The following is an 18784-nucleotide window of genomic DNA, read 5'->3' on the forward strand; positions in this document are numbered from 1 at the left end:
CCTTCTTCCTTCTTTCTTCTTACTCGTTTTTTTCTTCTTCCTCCCTCCTCCTACTTCCTTCTTCTTTCTTCTTCCTTCTTTCTCCTTCTTCCTTCCTTCTCTTTTTCCTCCCTCCTTCTCCTTTTTCTTCCTCTTCCTGCTCCCTCCTCTCCCTCTTCTTTTTCTTCTTATTCCTCTTCCTTTTCTTCCTCCTGCTCCTTCCTTCTTCTTTTTCCTCTTCCTTCCTTCTTCTTCTTCCTCCTCCTACTCCTTTTTTTTTTTTTTTTTTTGAGACAGTTTCACTCATGTTGCCCAGGCTGGAGTGCAATGGTGCAATCTCAGTTTACCGCAACCTCCGCCTTCGAGATTCCAGTGATTCTTCTGCCCTGGCCTCCCGAGTAGCTGGGATTACAGGCATGTGCCACCATGCCCTGCTAATTTTACGTTTTTAGTAGAGACGGGGTTTCTCCATGTCGGTCAGGCTGGTCTTGAACTCCAGACGTCAGGTGATCTGGCTGCCTCGGCCTCCCAAAGTGCTGGGATTATAGGCGTGAGCCACCGTACCTGGCCCTTCTTTTTTTTTTTTGAGATGGAGTTTCGCTCTGTCGTCCAGGCTGAAGTGCAGTAGCGTGACACGGGGTTTCACCATTTTGGCCAGGCTGGTCTCTCGAACTCCTGGCCTCAGGTGGTCCATCCCCCTCGGCCTTCCAAAGTGCTGGGATTACAGGCATGAGCCACTGCGCCCGGCCCTTTTTTGTTTGTTTTTCTTTTTAATAATGCCGTGGTTCTATATTCTACAGCCTTGAGAAAACCCTTATAGAAGATATTCCTTATAATACTCTTGAGTTCTAAATAGTTTGACTATGACTTACAGTGTTTAAACACCATTACTTCCCATCTTTTTTCTTAAAACCTACCTATGGATTTCAAGAAACATTGCCTCAGGCCACTGGACAAAGTGTTGTATTTCATGTCCCTGCCCTACCTATACCACATAAAAGTACCATTTTGAAGATGGCTACTTCTAAATGAATGAGGCTTGTTAAAATATTAAAGAAGTATTTAATGATGAATTTTAAAGGGAAAATATGTGGATCTGTTGATTTAGGAGGTTTTATTTCTGGATTAAGAAATGGCTATATTTCCGTCAGAAAAGAAAAAAATTTAAAAGGCTATATTGCCTTTGTGCTATAAATTTGTGATTTTAATAACAGTTATTTTGCATATTTAAGTAAGTAGACATTTCAAGGAATTGGTTTGTCTTTAATGTTCTTTATGAAGTGTTTTCTGTTGATACTGTATCATTTGTTTCTAGGTTGCTGCTAACACTCCAAGTATGTACTCTCAGGAACTATTCCAGCTTTCTCAGTATCTACAGGTAAAAGTACATCTTGAGACTTCTTAAAAGCAGAATTTCCTTTAAACTTTTAAAAGTTCTTAAAAGCAGAATTAGGGCCAGGCATGGTGGCTAATACCTGTAATCCCAGGACTTTGGGAGGCCTAGGCAGAAGGATTCTTTGAGGCCAAGAGTTTGAGACCAACCTGGGCAATAAAGTGAGACCCCTTTAATTAAAAAAATTTTTTTTAATTAACCAGGTGTGATGGCGTGCATCTGTAGTCCCAGCTACTTGGGAGGTGGAGGTGAGAGGATTACTTGAGCCCAGGGGGTCGAGGCTGCAGTGAACTTTGATGGCACCACTGCACTCCATCCTAGGCAACAGAGCAAGACCCTGTCTGAAGAAAAGAAGGGCAGAATTAAACAACTTTTATTTTATTTTGCAAATTCACAAATATAGGATAAAAAAATGGCTGGATGCAAATACAAAAGAAATACTGTCTTTTCAAAAAAGAACAAAGGATTAAAAGTAGATCTTATGAAGAAAGATAAAAGGGTCAACATTAAATCTAGAGAAAAGCCTTTGTACAAGAGGAATTGTTTTGTTCAAGTATGAGGAGGTTCCAAAACAGTTTTTAAAAATCTGTTTTCAAATTTTTTTAGAGACAGGGTCTCGCTCTGTCTCTCAGGCTGAAGTGCAGTGGCATGATCAGAACTCACTACAGCCTCGAACTCCTGGGCTCAAGTCTTTTTCCTGCCTCAACCTCCCAAAGTACTGGGATTATAGGTGTGAGCCGCCATGCCCAGCCCCAAAACAATTCTTTATCCATAGATGACTTTTATTTTGTTTTGTTTTATTTTATTTTATTCTATTTTATTTTTGAGATGGAGTCTCACTCTGTAGCCCAAGCTGGAGTGCAATGGTACGATCTCAGCTCACTACAACCTCTGCCTCCTGGGCCCAAGCGATTCTCCTGCCTCAGCCTCCTGAGTGGCTGGGACTACAGGCATCCACCACCCACAGCTGGCTAATTTTTTGTATTTTAGTAGAGACAGGGTTTTACCATGTTGCCCAGGGTGGTCTCAAACTCCTGAGCTCAGGCAATACACCCACCTCAGCCTCCCAAAGTGTTGGGATTACAGGCATGAGCCATGGCGCCTGGCCCATAGATGACTTTTAAATAAAAAATAACTGGGAGAGATTTTGATTGCTTAATAATATTAATAGCAAGTAATTATATAGCACGTATTATATGCCAAGCTTCATTCTAGCACTTTACCTATATTATTTAATTCTCACAACAGTCTTACAAGGTGCATATTTTATCCCTATTTTTACAGATAGAGTAACTGAGAGGCAGGAAGATTTAATAATTTATACAGTATCACATATCAAGTATATGGTAGAGCTGGGATTTGAACCTGGACAGCCAGACCTCAGATTTTCTGCTTTGTGTAACCACTGTGCTGTGCTGCTGGATTCACAGAATAATTTCTTGGTGTAGAGCAGATACTGCTTCAAGTTAATGCCATATTTAAAGAACCGTATAAATCTTTAAAAAGCAAACAAGTGTTTTGGGTTTTTTTTTTTTTTTTTCTGGTTTTTGTGGGTTTGGGCTAGATTATGTTTCTTATTCTGGTGAGGGAGCATGGTTAAAGAAAACTCCTGGATCAGGAGATTAGAGACTGAGGTATTTTTTTGTTTTTGTTTTTTTTTTTGAAACGGACTTTCACTCTGTCACCCATGCTGGAGTGCACTGGCGCAATCTAGGCTCATTGCAACCTCCACCTCCCGGGTTCAAGCAGTTCTCCTGCCCCAGTCTCCCAAGTAGCTGGAATTAAAGGCATGTGCCACCACACCTGGCTAATTTTTTGTATTTTTAGTAGAGTAGAGTACATTTTTAGGTTTCACCATGTTGGCTAGGCTGGCCTTAAACTCCTGACCTCAAGTGATCCATCTACCTTGGCCTCCCAAAGTGCTGGGATTACAGGTGTGAGCCACCGCACCAGGCAAGATTGAGGTTTTTATCTTAGTTCTGCTACTCAACCCACTTTTGTGACCTTGAGTGAGTCATTTTATGTGGGTAGGCCTTCAGTTGTCTTTTGTTTCAAATAATAGAACCAAACCTGTGATCCTGGGTCCCTATATTCTTTTTTGAGGTGGAGTCTTGCTCTGTTGCCCAGGCTGGAGTGCAGTGGCGCGATCTCGGCTCACTGCAACCTCCACCTCCCGGGTTCAAGCGATTCTCCTGCCTCAGCCTCCCAAGTAGCTGGGACTACAGGCGTGTGCCACCACGCCTGGCTAATTTTTTGTATTTTTAGTAGAGAGGAGGTTTCAGTATGTTAGCCAGGATGGTCTCCAATCTCCTGACCTCGTTATCCGCCCACCTTGGCCTCCCAAAGTGCTGGGATTACAGGCCTGAGCCACCACACCCGGCCCCCTACATTCTTTTATAGGAATCAATCAGTGAGAACAGTTTCATCTTAGTTAAGAATGTACACATCTGTGAAAATGAACAGAAAATTATCAATGTATTGATCAGATCTTATCTTCCACCAGGCATAATGTATGCATAGAAAAACATTACACATTTGGATTTTAATAGAGTATTTAAGAGTATTCTAAGCCAAAATTCCCTTGATCTAATCCTTGGCTTTAATTTCTGACCTACTGGAAAAGTTGTTTAACCCTTTTGTGCCTCATTTTCCTCATCTGTGAAATGGATATAGTAATAGCACTTAACTTACACAGAATTGTGAAGAATAAAAAAAATTAATATATGTAAAGCACTTAGAACAGTTCCTGGCACATAGAATATATGCCATAAATGTTAGTAGTTTACCATTCAGTAGGAAGGCACATTAATTAAGCTGCTTATTTTTAGAGGTGGAAGAAAACTTTGAGATTAATGTAGTTTAAACCTCATTTTTCATATGAGAAATGTGGGGCTCATATAGGTTAAATTATTTGCCCAGGCATGTATACGACTGTTACTAGTCATCGTGGATAGCAAATCTCACTCCCTCACTCTCTCACTCTTTCCAACCTTCTTGTTCTGTGAATATCCCTAGTGTCCTAATCCTCTGCTGTTCCTTTTCTAGCTCTTTGAGATAAAATTATACCAGTCTTTTCTGTATATGTTCTTATTGAACTGCTAAAGTTCTAATGTAAATTGTCAACATTTTAAGTAAAAACTGGAATAGATGCATTTTATACCTTAGAACTAACTAAAAGACCATTCCTGGACATATTAGATTTCTGTTAGGATATAGTTCATGGAGTTAAACTCTAAATGGAATTGAATTAAAAAGGTGAAATTACACCATCTAGTGGAAGTAGATTCTAAAGATATGGTTGGTTGATGGTTTTGTTTTTCAGTAAAACTTTTTGCAGCATCTGAGTGATTTCCTGGATGTTAGGAATGTTTTAGGAACTTAAACTTGGCAAATAGTCTCTTAAGTGAAGCTGTGTTTTAATATGGATTCTGAGGTGTATGGCTTTTTATTAGATTCTTTAACCGATAGCTTTATTATAACCTATAGCTTATATTAAAATGTAGTACTTCTAAGTAGACAAAATTTTCCATAGTCATTATTTATCAAGGATGTGGAGAGCAATAAATTAATGCTTTAAACCTCAAGTACTATGTTTGAAGTGTATACTTCTCTGTTGAGGTGTCTCAGAGGCGTTAGGGTCATAAGTGTTCCTCTGGATAATGACAGGAATAGAACAAGGTGAAGAAGGTATGCCAAAACCACAACTAAGTGCTATGAGCATTTCACCTTGATTCTGAGTGAAGGAGTCTCGCTTAACAGCTGTTAACTGTTAACAAGCCACCTAAAGTTTAGACTTTGTACACCAATGTCTTTCTCTGTAAAATATATCTTTGGGCCGGGCACGATGGCTATGCCTGTAATCCCAGCACTTTGGGAGGCTAAGGCGGGTGGATCACCTGAGGTCAGGAGTTCGAGACCAGCCTGACCGACATGGAGAAACCCCCGTCTCTACTAAAAATACAAAACCAGCCGGGCATGGTGGCGCATGCCTGTAATCCCAGCTACTCGGGAGGCTGAGGCAGGAGAATCACTTGGACCCGGGAGGCGGAGGCTGCGGTGAGCCGAGATCATGCCACTGCACTCCAGCCTGGACAATAAGGGTGAAATTCTGTCTCAAAAAAAAAATATATATATATATATTTACATATAATATATATAATATATAATGTATATATATTTACACATAATATATATATAATATATAATGTGTATATATAATATATATAATGTGTATATATACACATAATATATATATTACACATAATATATATATTATGTGTAAATATATATGTATCTTTGGATATATATATCTTTGGAGCTGCCAAATAGTTATTTAATTCTCCCATTATAAGTCCCTTAATTACATTGAACCAATATTCAGTGGACTCTTACCTATTTTGGTATATTAATTACTGCTAAGTGTTATATAGTCAGAGAGAATCAGAACACCTGAAAATGCAATAGGCTGTGCGAGTGAAGCAATCTCTCTTTTTAAATGTATATATTGACTGGGCACGGGGGCTCTTGCCTGTAATCCCAACACTTTGGGAGGCCGAGGCAGGCAGATCACTTGAGACCAGGAGTTCAAGACCAGCCTGGCGAACGTGGAGAAAGCTCATCTCCACAAAAAATACAAAAAATTAGCTGGGCATGGTGGTGTGCACCTGTAGTCCCAGCTGCTCAGAAGGCTGAGGCATGAGAATTGCTTGAACGCGGGAGGTGGAGGTTGCAGTGAGCCAAGATCATGCCACTGCACTCCAACCTGGGCTGCAGAATGAGACTGTCTCAGAAATAAAACAAAAATATATACGTTTATATAAACAACATTTTTAAAAGGAAAAATTAAAAGCTATTTCTATTTTAGATATCATACTTTTGCAATTAAGCCATTATAAAGTATTTTTGCTGATGACCAGATTATCTTGGCTTCAGTTGGAATGAGTTTGTTCTGAGATGTATATATTTCACATATATTCACATATATGTGTATGTGGTTGTATATATACACATGTATACATGTATATACTATCATGCATCGCTTAACAGGCATATGATCTCATTAGGTGATTTTGTCTTTGTGCGAACATTATACATTGTACTTATATAACCTCATGGCATAGCCTATTACACACCTAGGCTATATAGTGTAGCCTATTGCTCCTAGGCTACAAACCCATACAGCATGTTATTGTACTGCATACTGAAGGCAGTTGTAACACAATAGTATTCGTGTTTAGAAACATATCTAAACACAGAAAAGGTACAGTAAAAATACAGTATAAAAGATAGAAAAAGGCTGGAGACAGTGTAATCCCAGCACTTTGGGTGACCGAGGCAGGAGGAACACTTGAGGCTAGGAGTTCAAGACCAGCCTGGTCAACTTGGCAAAACCCTGTCTCTACTAAAAATACAAAAATTAGCTGGGCATGGTGGCACATGCCTGTAGTCCCAGCTACTCGGGGGGCTGAGGTACCAGAATTGCATGAACCCGGGAGGCAGAGGTTGCAGTAAGCCGAGATCACACCACTGCACTCCAGCCTGGATAACAGAGCAAGGCTCTGTCTCAAAAAAGAAAAGAAAAGAAAAAGATAGAAAATGATATACCTGTACAAGGCACTTACCATGCATAAAGCTTGCGGGACTGGAAGCTGCTCTGGGTGAGTCATTAAGTGAGTGGTAAGTGAATGTGAAGGCCTGTGACATTACTGGACATTACTGTAGACTTTATAAACACTGTACACTTAGGCTGCTTTAAATATATATTTAAAAAGTTTTTGGGGCAGGCATGGTGGCTCGTGCCTGAAATCCCAGCACTTTGGATGGCTAAGGTGGGAGGATCTTTGAGACCAGGAGTTCAAGACCATCCTGAGCAACATAAGAAGGCACCATCTGTTTAAAAAAAAAAAAAAAAAAAAAAAAAACTTTAAATAAAAATATTAGCTGGAGGTTGGGTGCGGGGACTCACACCTGTGATCCCAGCACTTTGGGAGGCCGAGGCGGGCGGATCACTTGAGGTCAGGAGTTCGAGACCAGCCTGTCCAACATGGTAAAACGCCGTCTCTACTGAAAATACAAAAATGAGCCAGGCGTGGTGGCGCTGCCTGTCATCCCAGCTACTCAGGAGGCAGAGGTGAGAGAATTGCTTGAACCCAAGAGGCGGAGGTTGCAGTGAGCCAAGATCGTGCCATTGCACTCCAGCCTGGGCAACAGAGAGAGACTTCGTCTCAGAAAAAGAAAAAAAAAAATTAACTGGGCATGGTGGTGTGTGTCTGCCTCCTAGCTATTTGGAGGGCTGAGGCAGGAGGATCATAAGCTCAGGAGTTTGAGATTACAGTGAGCCATCACTTAGTGACATCATCATGCAACAGCACTCCAGCCTGGGTGACAGACCTAGACTCTTGTCTCAAAAAAAGAAAAAAAAGTTCATCTTTCTTCAATAATAAGCTAACCTTAGCTTGCTGTAACTTTTTTACTTTATAAACTTACAAGTTTTAAAACCTTTTTGACTCTTGTCTTCACACTTAGCTTAAAACACAAACACATAGTACAGCTGTTCAAAAATATTGTTTCTATTCTTAATTTATAAGCTTTTTATTATTAAAAATTTTTTAAACTTGCTTTTACTTTTTAAACTTTTTTGTTAAAAATGAAGACATAAGCACACACATTAGCCTAGGCCTACACAGTATCAAGAGCATCATTATCACTATTTTCCACCTCCACATCATATCCCACTGAAAAGTCTTCAGGGGCAGTAACATGCATGGAGCTGTCATCTCCTGTGGTAACAGTGCCTTCTTCTGGATACCTCCTAAAGGACCTCTCTGAAGGTATTTTACAGTTAACGTTTTTTTCTTTTTAATAAGCAGAAGGAATACACTCTATAATTAACAATAAAAAGTATAGTACATGCATAAACTGATAAAGTCATATAATACTATTATGTATTATGTACTATATATAATTATATGTGCTATACTTTTATATAACTGGCAGCACAGTAGGTTTGTTTACACCAACATCTCCTCAAACACGTGAGTAATGCCCCTTTGTGTTACAATGTTAGGATGGCTATGATGTCATTAAGTGATAGAAATTTTTCAGCTTCATTGTAATTTTTGGGGACTACTGTGTATATGCAGTCTATAGTTGACTGAAATGTTGTTTTGTGGTGCATGACTGTGTATGTGTGTATGCATAGGTATATGTCTACATACACACAGTGTGTATGTATGTGTGTGTGTATAAAATGCAAACCTGAAACATTTGTTAGCTTTTTCTATTGTATGTTTTTAAAAACTTGCTCTTCCAAATTATGAATAAAAAGAAAACAAAAACAGGTGACTTGTTTTCTATTATGGGAGAAGTTGCAGTTAGAGAACCTCTAATAGCAGTACTTTCAGCCCAACAAATGAGACTAAAATGATGTGGCCCATATACATGGAGTAGCCATTTCCTATCTGCAGGGAATATGTTCCATGACCCCCAGTAGATGCCTGAAATCACAGATAGTACCAAACCCTTTATCTACTATGTTTTTTCCTATATATACACATACCTGTGATAAAGTTTAACTTATAAATTAAGCATAGTAAGAAATTAACAATAATAAAATAGAACAATTACAACAGTATACTCTTATGTGAATAAAAGTTATGTGAATGTCAACATTCTGTCTGTCTCTCTCAAAATATCTTGTACTGCACTATAACTGAAACTGTGGAAAGGGAAACCAGAGATAAGCAGGGACTGCTGTATGTTTTACAAAGTACTATCAAGTTTCACGTACTTTAAAATACATCAAGTGGGATGTAATATGAAAATATTTTAGAATGTGCTGAAAATTGATCACTCCTCAAAAGAATCATGATGAGCTTATTAGAATCTCTTTTGTGATTTGTAATACTAGGAGGCCTTACATCGGGAACAAATGTTGGAACAGAAGTTAGCCACGCTTCAGCGGCTACTAGCCATCACCCAAGAGGCTTCAGATACCAGTTGGCAGGTATTCCAGTTCTTTTATATTTAAGAAACATTTAAACATAGTTTAATATTCCATACATGTTAAATAAACTAAAATGTAGCAAACAAAGACAAAGTTATTTCCTAACTAATGAACAAGTTGTTGAAGATTTAGCATTTTACACTGGATGCTGGTCAGTTTTGAGCTTTTATATCTTTTGTTGTCAGTAGCAACCTTTTTTTATATACATGTGACTTTATAATTACTCGGGTTTTACTTATATTTAATTTTTCTTCAATAGGCTTTAATAGATGAAGATAGACTCTTATCACGGTTAGAAGTTATGGGAAACCAATTACAGGCATGCTCCAAAGTAGGTATTAACCTCAAATGTGTAAAATGAAATGCATAGTTTTTTATGTAACATCATTTCTTTGACTATCATTTTGAGTATATGCTAAAAACTTCATACATTTCCACAATTCTTTTAAATCTTTTGTGCTGAGAAATGTCAGACATCCATGTAAATAAAAATAATTACATAATGAATATCCATGTACAAGTCTGTCTTTTTTCTATTGCAGTTAATATTTCTTGAAAAAACTGGGTCATTTGTCCTCTAGAATTTCCCTCAGTCTGCACTGTTATTTAAACATTTTTTAGCTCCCCCTCCCACTCCATAAATTAGTAGTTCCATCTAGAGATTTCATGTGATTTAGGTTCAGTTTTTCTTTTTGTCAACAACACTTTACGGATGGTATTGTGTTCTTCCACCAAGGGACAACATAATGTCTAGTTGTCTTTCTTTTTGAGATTTTTATCAATCATTGATGATCCCAGCCTAGATCCGTTATTTCATTATGGTTACAAATAAGGCTGGGCGCAGTGGCTCACTCCTGTAATCCCAGCACTTTGGGAGGATGAGGCGGGCGAATCACCTGAGCTCGAGAGTTCAAGACCAGTCCGACCGACATGGAGAAATCCCATCACTACTAAAAATACAAAATTAGCCGGGCATGGTGGCACATGCCTGTAATCCCAGCTACTCAGAAGGCTGAGACAGGAGAATCCCTTGAACCCAGGAGGCAGAGGTTGCAGTGAGCCAAGATCGTGCCATTGCAATGTAGCCTGGGCAACAAGAGTGAAACTCTGTCTCAACAACAACAACAACAACAACAACAACAAAGTTACAAAAATAATGATGTAATTCTGTTATTCCTTCACTTATTTAGCTGGGTTACTTCTATAAAGAGAAGTTTCCTTCCATACACAGTGGCTCATGCCTGTAATCCTAGCACTTTGGGAGGCCAAGGCAGGCGGATCGCTTGAGGTCAGGAGTTCAAAACCAGCGTGGCCAACATGGCGAAACCCCGTCTCTACTAAAAGTACAAAAATTAGCTGGACATGGTGGCATGTACCTGTAATCCAAGCTACTCAAGAGGCTAAGACAGAATTGCTTAAACCCGGTGGGGGGTGGAGTTTGCAGTGAGCCAAGATCGCACCTCTGAACTCCAGCCTGGGCGACAGAGCGAGACTGTCTCAAAAAAAAAAAAAAAAGCGGGGGCAGTTTGAGACCAGTATGGGCAACATGGCAAAACCCAGTATCTACCAAAAATTAAAGATTTGCTTAGCATAGTGGTACATAACCTGTAGTCCTAGCTACTCGGGAGGCTTAGGTGGAAGGATCGCTTGAGCCCAGGAGTTTGTGATTACAGTGAGTTATGATCGCAGAACTGCACTCCAGCCTTGGTGACAAAGAGAGACCCTGTCTCTAAAAAAACGAAAAAAGGAAAAAACAATGGCCATTGTTTTTTGTAACTTTGGCATCAAAAACCAAATACCACATGTTCTCATTTATAAGTGGAAGCTAAGCTATAGGTATGTAAAGGCATACAGAGTGCTATAATGGACATTGGAGACTCAGAAGTTGGGAAAGTGAGAGGGGAGTGAGGGATGAAAAACTCCCTATTGAATACAATATACACTACTCAGGTAATGAGTGCACTAAAATCCCAGACATCACCACTACATAATTCATCCATGTAACCAAAAACCACTTGTATCTCTAAAGCTATTGGAATAAAAAAATTTAAATAACCCTGAGGTATGTTTTCTACGGGGAAAGCAAGATAAGTGATTTTCTCCCCTTATTTATTAGATTTCAGAATAATGAATTGGTGGTTTTTCATCTACCAAAGACTGGCCATGAAGTGTTTTCTCCCTCCACTTAGATTTAAACATATTTGATGTATTTAAATCTGGTGCAGTTGTTTTTCTTGTTTTAGAGACAGGGTCTTGCTATGTTGCCCAGGCTGGTCTTGAACTCCTGGGCTCACGCAATCATCCCATCTCGGCCTCCCAAAGTGCCACGGCCAGCCTATTTTTCTTATTGATGCTCAAATTATCCCATCTTTGGTCTGTGTAAATGTCTTCAGATTGATAGCTTCATGCTGTCATTTCAGACAAGATGTTTCAGGCTCATTTTGTACTTTTCCTGCCCCAGACATGAAGTCTGCTTTTCCCCCATGGTACTCTTATTCCTTTTGTTTTAACCATTGTTTTAGAATCCTTGGTGCCTTTGAAGGTAATTGATTATTTTTGCCTACAAATGTGAATATGGTGGCTTGCAGAAAATATGACAAATATAAAAGTAATTAATTTTGTATATTTTAGGGAAATTCTCAATTGCCTATAACTTTTTTTTTCTATAGGAAGTGGAAATTAATAAGTTTGTGAAGGCATAATTTACTTATGCAACTTTTAAATACATCTTTAGTTAATACAGGGCCAGAATCATTTATGTTTGGAGGTACCTTAATATACAATTTAAAGTATATCATAATGTGTTAATTTTTTTCAAACAATAAATGCTTTTAAAAAATAACTTGTCTATAATTATAAATATCTTTTATTCTAGAATCAAACAGAAGATAGTTTACGAAAGGAACTTATAGCATTACAAGAAGATAAACATAACTATGAGACAACAGCCAAAGAGTCCCTGAGGCGGGTTCTTCAGGAGAAAATTGAAGTGGTTAGAAAACTTTCAGAAGTTGAGGTATTTCAATAAAAAAAAAAAATACTAAATAGTATTATGAGTGTTCAAAAAAATCTCAAGCATTCCAGGATACTTTAAACTTGGGTATTATTATATAGTTAGGAAATATTTTCTGTCTGTCAGTCAGGTGGGAAGGAACAGTTACGCTGCTTTCATTGACAGCAATTCTCCATGTGAGTTTTGGTACTTATGCTCCCTAGTCAATGGCTGAGGAAATAAAAGCGTAACCAGGGAATCTTATTGTTTGCATTCTGCTTAGGATTCACCCTCCATACAGCAGACCATGATATGTGCTGGGGAATTGATTTCCTGTCACTTGGTTTTGCTTTGCTTCTATTTGAGGGGGGTCAGTGTAAGGCCAAGAGTCTACACTACTTGTTCTTTTTTAATTCACTCTGCAGAGAGGAAAACTAGCTGTGTCATATATTTAGGAAGTTCAAAGGTGAAATCATCTCCAAGGTCCTTTCTAGGTCTTGGAGGAGCAATCAAAATGCAATTTTTATTGCTTTGGGGAAAAAAATTCTAATTCATAATATAGATCTTTTCTTTGAACCACTGCAAAATTACCACATAAATAATGTATTACTAGAATTAGTTAAAATGCTCATCAGAAACTAAATGGTAAACATACCTTTCCTTACTACAGGTATAGTTTGTATTGCTACCTCATCCCATAGTGCCTGATTCACTGTTGTGTGATTAATTTGATATATAAAGAAAGTTACTAATTGTCTTTTAATTTTTTATTAAATTAATTGCTGGATATTATTAAACTTGCTTTCAAGGATTGATAGGCTTAAAATATTTTCACAGCTAAAAGTCATACCCATTGGCCTTTCAAAAATGTAATTATATAAAGGCAGCATCCTTTTCCTGCCCCTGCTCTCCCTCCACTTTTTTTGTTGTTGTTTTTGTTAATTCTTAGTTATGTTTTCTGTTTTAGTGTAAATTGAAATTCTTATGTTATTTGACTCAGCTTTATTTAAAGTCCAGGGCAGATGTTGATTTAGAATAGTCCATAGAATTATACTTTTTATAAATTTCATTTAGAAGGAATTCTAAATAACAAATATACACTTATTCTAATTAAATTGCCTGTAAACTTGAATCGCAGCGAAGTCTGAGTAATACTGAAGATGAATGTACCCATCTGAAAGAAATGAATGAAAGGACTCAGGAAGAATTAAGAGAATTAGCCAACAAATATAATGGAGCAGTTAATGAGATTAAAGATTTATCTGATAAATTAAAGGTATGTATTTACTCTGCCTGAAAGTATGTTAAGCTAATAATCCCTAACACACTAGATAGCTTAAGATTTTAGGTATTGCTTTAGCTGGGCGTGGGGTGGCGGGCGCCTGTAATCCCAGCTTCTCAGGAGGCTGAGGTAGGAGAATTGCTTGAACCCAGGAGACGGAGGTTGCAGCGAGCTGAGATCACGTCACTGCACTCCAGCCTGGGCAACAGAGCGATACTCCATCTCAAAGGAAAAACAAACAAACAAAAAACAGTTTGGGCCAGACGCAGTGGCTCACGCCTGTAATCCCAGCACTTTGGGAGCCCGAGGCGGGCAGATCACGAGGTCAAGAGATTGAGACCATCCTGGCCAACATGGTGAAACCCCGTCTCTACTAAAAATACAAAAATTAGCTGGGCGTGGTGGCGCATGCCTGTAGTCCCAGCTCCTTGGGAGTCTAAGGCAGAAGAATCACTTGAACCCAGGAGGCAGAGGTTGCAGTGAGCCAAGATTGCACCACTGCACTCCAGCCTGGTGACAGAGCAAGACTTCGTCTCACAAAAAAAAAAAAAAAAATTCAGTTTGAAAACATTGGTATAGATAGATATTTTGAATTGATTTGCATAGTCTCCTTGAATGTGTTAAATTATGCTGAAAGTATGAAAGCAGGATGTAGGTGGTACTACATATTAAATAAGATTTCTATAAAAAAAGATTTTAGGTATTGCTGAATAGTTATTGATGTAAAAATTTGGTAACAGTTGAAATTTATAGTGAAAATAAGGTGTCTGTATTCCATTTAGCCCAACCTCCATTACTATAGATAATTGAAAGCCTGTAAATGCTGACATAGTTCCTCTGGATGAATATGTAGTCAGTGCTTCACAATAGACATTTTTAAAATATATAACAGGAAGTAGATGAGAATCAGCAAAACCCATGATATTCAGATGTTTTAAAACCTAAAACTGCTTATCATTAGGCCATCTAAAAGGCAGGGCCCAGCTATTTAGTGCTGTGCTGGAACAAGCCCAGAGAGAATCTGGGAATGATCTCCCTTTTAGCTTTCAGGGATGCTGTTAACTCTGCTTTAGCTGCCATTCCCTCTATCTATGAGACATCTAGGATAAGGACAGATCAGATCATGGGGTAATGATAGGGTAATGTCTAGTTGGTCCTTTAGAATCTTATAACTGAGGGAAAAAAAATCTTATAACTGTTTGTGAAGATCCATCTTGGTTTAATTCAAACTATGGATTGAGTGCCTAGAAGATATGTGTTTGTTAGAGAAGACCAGAGCATACCTCCGTTGGTTAACCAATGATAGTTTTCAAAGTTGGTCTTGTTAAAAGGAGATTGTCGTTGTCCATTTTTGTTGCTATAAAGGAATAGCTGAGCCTGGGTAATTTATAAAGATAAGAGGTTTATTTGGCTCACAGTTCTGCAGGCTGAAGCTTCAGGCTGCTTCCACTGATGGCAGAAGGCAAAGTGGAGCTGGTACGTGTTCCATGGTGAGAGAGGGTCTGGGAGAGGTGCCAGGCTCTTTTTAAAAACCAGCTTTCATAGGACTAATAGAGTGAGAATTCACTCATTACCATGAGGACAGCACCAAGCCATTCATGAGGGATCTGCTCCCATAACCCAAACACCTCTCATTAGACCCCATCTCCAACATTGAGGATCAAATTTCAACACTGAGGCTTGGGGGACGAACATCCAAACTATAGGCAGAGAGGTCTTTTTGAATAGTGATTGTACTGTCATCTCTTTACTAAATAATTTTGTTTAAAATTTCAGAATGTTAACATGATAGAACTTCAAAATTGAAATGATAGTAATTTTAGGGAAAAATCTTACTTCCCTCTTTAAAAATATGATTTTTTTTTTTCCACATTGACCCTTTACGTCTGTGTGTACTGAGCCTACTTGCTTCCTCCAAGTTTCTCTCTCCTGGGTGTTATGGAGGAATAACCCAATGCAGATAATTTTTGACATCAAGCCTTTGTCTTTATCATCTTTACTGGTTTAGAAATGTCAGGTTAGCCGGGCGCAGTGGCTCATGCCTGTAATCCCAGCACTTTGGGAGGCCAAGGTGGGCTGATCATCTGAGGTCAGGCGTTCGAGACCAGCCTGACCAACATGGAGAAACCCCGTCTCTTCTAAAAATACAAAATTAGCTGGGTGTGGTGGCGCATGCCTGTAATCCCAGCTACTTGGGAGGCTGAGGCAGGAGAATCACTTGAACCCGGGAGGCGGAGGTTGCCTGGGCAACAAGAGTGAAACTCCATCTCAAAAAAAAAAAGAAAGAAAGAAATGTCAGGTTTACAGATAATGTTCTGTAGAACATTTCTTTTCTACAGAACAAACTTTTCTTAGAAGTTTAAGTGAATAAAGGCATTCCTGGGGCTCGCTCTTAAAACAAAGTTAGGTTTGTTAAATAACTGAATTTTCTTATTTCTCTAGGTAGCAGAGGGAAAACAAGAGGAAATCCAACAGAAAGGACAGGCTGAGAAAAAAGAATTACAACATAAAATAGATGAAATGGAAGAAAAAGAACAGGAGCTCCAGGCAAAAATAGAAGCTTTGCAAGCTGATAATGATTTCACCAATGAAAGGCTAACAGCTTTACAAGGTAAGTAGCTAATCCAGAAATTGATTTTATTTTATTTTTTTCTTTTTATCTGTGAAATATCTTTTTTTTTTTTTGGACTTTTATTTACAGTACGGTTAGAACATCTTCAGGAGAAAACTCTTAAAGAATGCAGCAGCTTAGGTAGGTGGCATCCAAATTTCTTACTTAAACCTGAATTTTATCCTTAAACTTTTGACCTTGTTTACTGTCTCACACTGCATTTTTTAAGGGATGTTTTATGTATTAGGTATAAAGTATCTATATTCTTTTAGAAAATTTTCTTTAAAAGTATGCTTGATTGCCACCAGTGGGCACCATTGTTTTCCTTGAGATGAGTGAAATTTCTGCTCTGAGATCTTCTACCTAGGGATATTTAAATAAGAAAAGTACATGAACAGCAGGATCCCTTTTAAAGTGTTCTATACAATCTTAATCTTAGGACTGCAGAATGCCATGGTTACACTTGAGACCACATTTAAAGTAATACTTCTTTGATCAGGCAATGATATACTGTCTTAATCCTAGGGATACAAGTTGATGACTTCTTACCTAAAATAAATGGGAGCACAGAAAAAGGTAGTGTAAAAAACTTAAATATATATATACTTTTTATGATATCATTTTAGTATTTAAGCAGGATAAGGAGTTCAGGGTTTTAAGTGTTTGGAATGAAAAGCATGCTCTCACAGATCATTGAACCCCATCATTTGAAAATCAAGCTTTCCTTTATTTTGTAAGAGTTGATGCTGTGATCAATTCTTAGATATCCCTTGTTATATGGAAATTTCAATTACTCAAATAAGAAAATTATTAAGTTCACCTTTAGCAATATATAATATAGATCTTTTTCCCCACTCTGTTTTTCGAAGAGCTGTACTACCATTTTGTTTCATCAAGTTCTGCCTCCGGTGATACTTGACCCCCATTTAAAATGTTCGAGTTTATTTAACAGCTTATTGAGGCCTTGGACATATCGTAGAAACTACTTTGTTTATCCATCTATTTCACTGATCAGAGAGAACAGGGTCAGTTTTTTCTGCCATCAGAAAAATTTTTTATTAGTTGTTGGTTCTGTGACCCTTCTTTCTGGACAGCATGGGTTCTCTCTTGCCAAAAACATATAGCCACTATTGGTTTTCCTGTCACTACACGGGGTACTTTTTACCCAGTGACCTCTATTATCCTTCAGTCTTGAAGATCCCTAGTCATTCTCCTTCTCTCCCCTTCCATCTAACATTAATTGAGCACCAACTATGTGCCAGACCCTGCGCTAGGTGCTTGGGGTACAGTAGAAATTAAACTCTTTTCTGTGTTTACCAATCTATGTGCCTTTCATCTCAGTTTTCTACAGAAGTTAGTGGAAGATATCAGAGTTGATACCTAGAACTTATTAAATATTTTTTCCCTTAGCCAGGCATTGTGGTGTGCGCCTGTGGTCCCAACTACCTGGGAGGCTGAGGTGGGAGGGTCAACTGAGCCCAGGAGGTTGAGGCTGCAGTGAGCCATAATTGTGCCACAGCACTCCAGCCTGGGTGACGGAGTGAGGCCCTGTCTTTAAAAAAAAAAAAGAAAAGAAAAAATATTTTTTCCATGTATCAAGGGATATCATAATAGTTCTTGGGCAGCAATCAAACTGGTAGAGTTAGGAGGTGGGTTTTTTGGTTCTTTTTTGGTTTGGTTTTGTTTGGTCAGGTTTTAATCAAGAGCTGGCAGTATAGGCTCAGGTAATTGTGTGTATGTTAGCTGCAAGGTCAAAACCTTATATTGCATATGTAATGAATTTTGAAACTGTCAAGAAAAATGTTGATTAATCATTGCTGTTTGACTATTCTACGTATGTTTTGTAAAATGCATTGACTTTTTAAAATTCCAATTTGATGGAATTTAAATTTGAGAATTTTTAAAGGTGTAGTTTATATTCATTGGGATCAAGCAGATCGCTTGAGCTCAGGAGTTTCAGACCAGCCTGAGCATCATGGTGAAACTTTGTCTCTACAAAAAATACAAAAATTAGCCACACATGGTGGCCACACACCTGTAATCCCAGCTACTCAGGAGGCTGAGGTGGGAGGATCACTTGAGCCCAGGAGGTCGAGGCTGCAGTGAACTGAGATCATGCCACTGCAGGCGATGGGAGTGAGACCCTGTCTCAAAAAAAAAAAAATCATGTCCGGGGCAGTGGCTCACACCTGTAATCCCAGCACTTTGGGAGGCCAAGGCGGGTGGATCACTTGAGGTCAGTAGTTGAAGACCACCAAGGTCTGGACAACTTTGTGAAACCCTGTCTCTACAAAAAATACAAAAATTAGCTGGGCGTGGTGGCACGCTACTGTAATCCCAGCTACTCTAGGAGGCTGAGGCAGGAGAATCACTTGAACCTGGGAGGCAGAGGTTGCAATGAGCCCAGATCGTGCCACTGCACCCCAACCTGGGCAACAGAGTGAGACTCTTGTCTCAAAAAACAAAACAAAACAAATCAGTCAATCAGTCATCACCCTCTTGATTTTATATTTATTAATAAT

The 18784-nt window shown here is 38.6% G+C and overlaps 1 protein-coding gene across 37 annotated transcripts in view; it reads left to right on the forward strand.

The window, feature by feature from the left end:
• Positions 1-18784, forward strand: part of SLMAP (sarcolemma associated protein) — a 167973-nt gene that overhangs the window by 92244 nt on the left and 56945 nt on the right. For 11 of the 37 annotated variants that reach the window (XM_019024372.3, XM_019024379.3, XM_019024376.3 and 8 more), the window contains 6 exons: positions 1295-1357; positions 9282-9377; positions 9637-9708; positions 12253-12393; positions 13508-13645; positions 16094-16262. In XM_019024372.3, coding sequence (XP_018879917.3) covers positions 1295-1357; positions 9282-9377; positions 9637-9708; positions 12253-12393; positions 13508-13645; positions 16094-16262 — 679 coding nt within the window. Of the gene's footprint in view, positions 1-1294; positions 1358-9281; positions 9378-9636; positions 9709-12252; positions 12394-13507; positions 13646-16093; positions 16263-16352; positions 16404-16787; positions 16839-18784 lie in introns of all 37 variants that reach the window. The other 26 variants (XM_004034361.4, XM_055383192.2, XM_055383187.2 and 23 more) reach the window with 3 other exon arrangements.

The sequence above is a fragment of the Gorilla gorilla genome, chromosome 2, assembly GCF_029281585.2.
Source record: "Gorilla gorilla gorilla isolate KB3781 chromosome 2, NHGRI_mGorGor1-v2.1_pri, whole genome shotgun sequence".
Classification (NCBI taxonomy): Eukaryota; Metazoa; Chordata; class Mammalia; order Primates; family Hominidae; genus Gorilla; species Gorilla gorilla.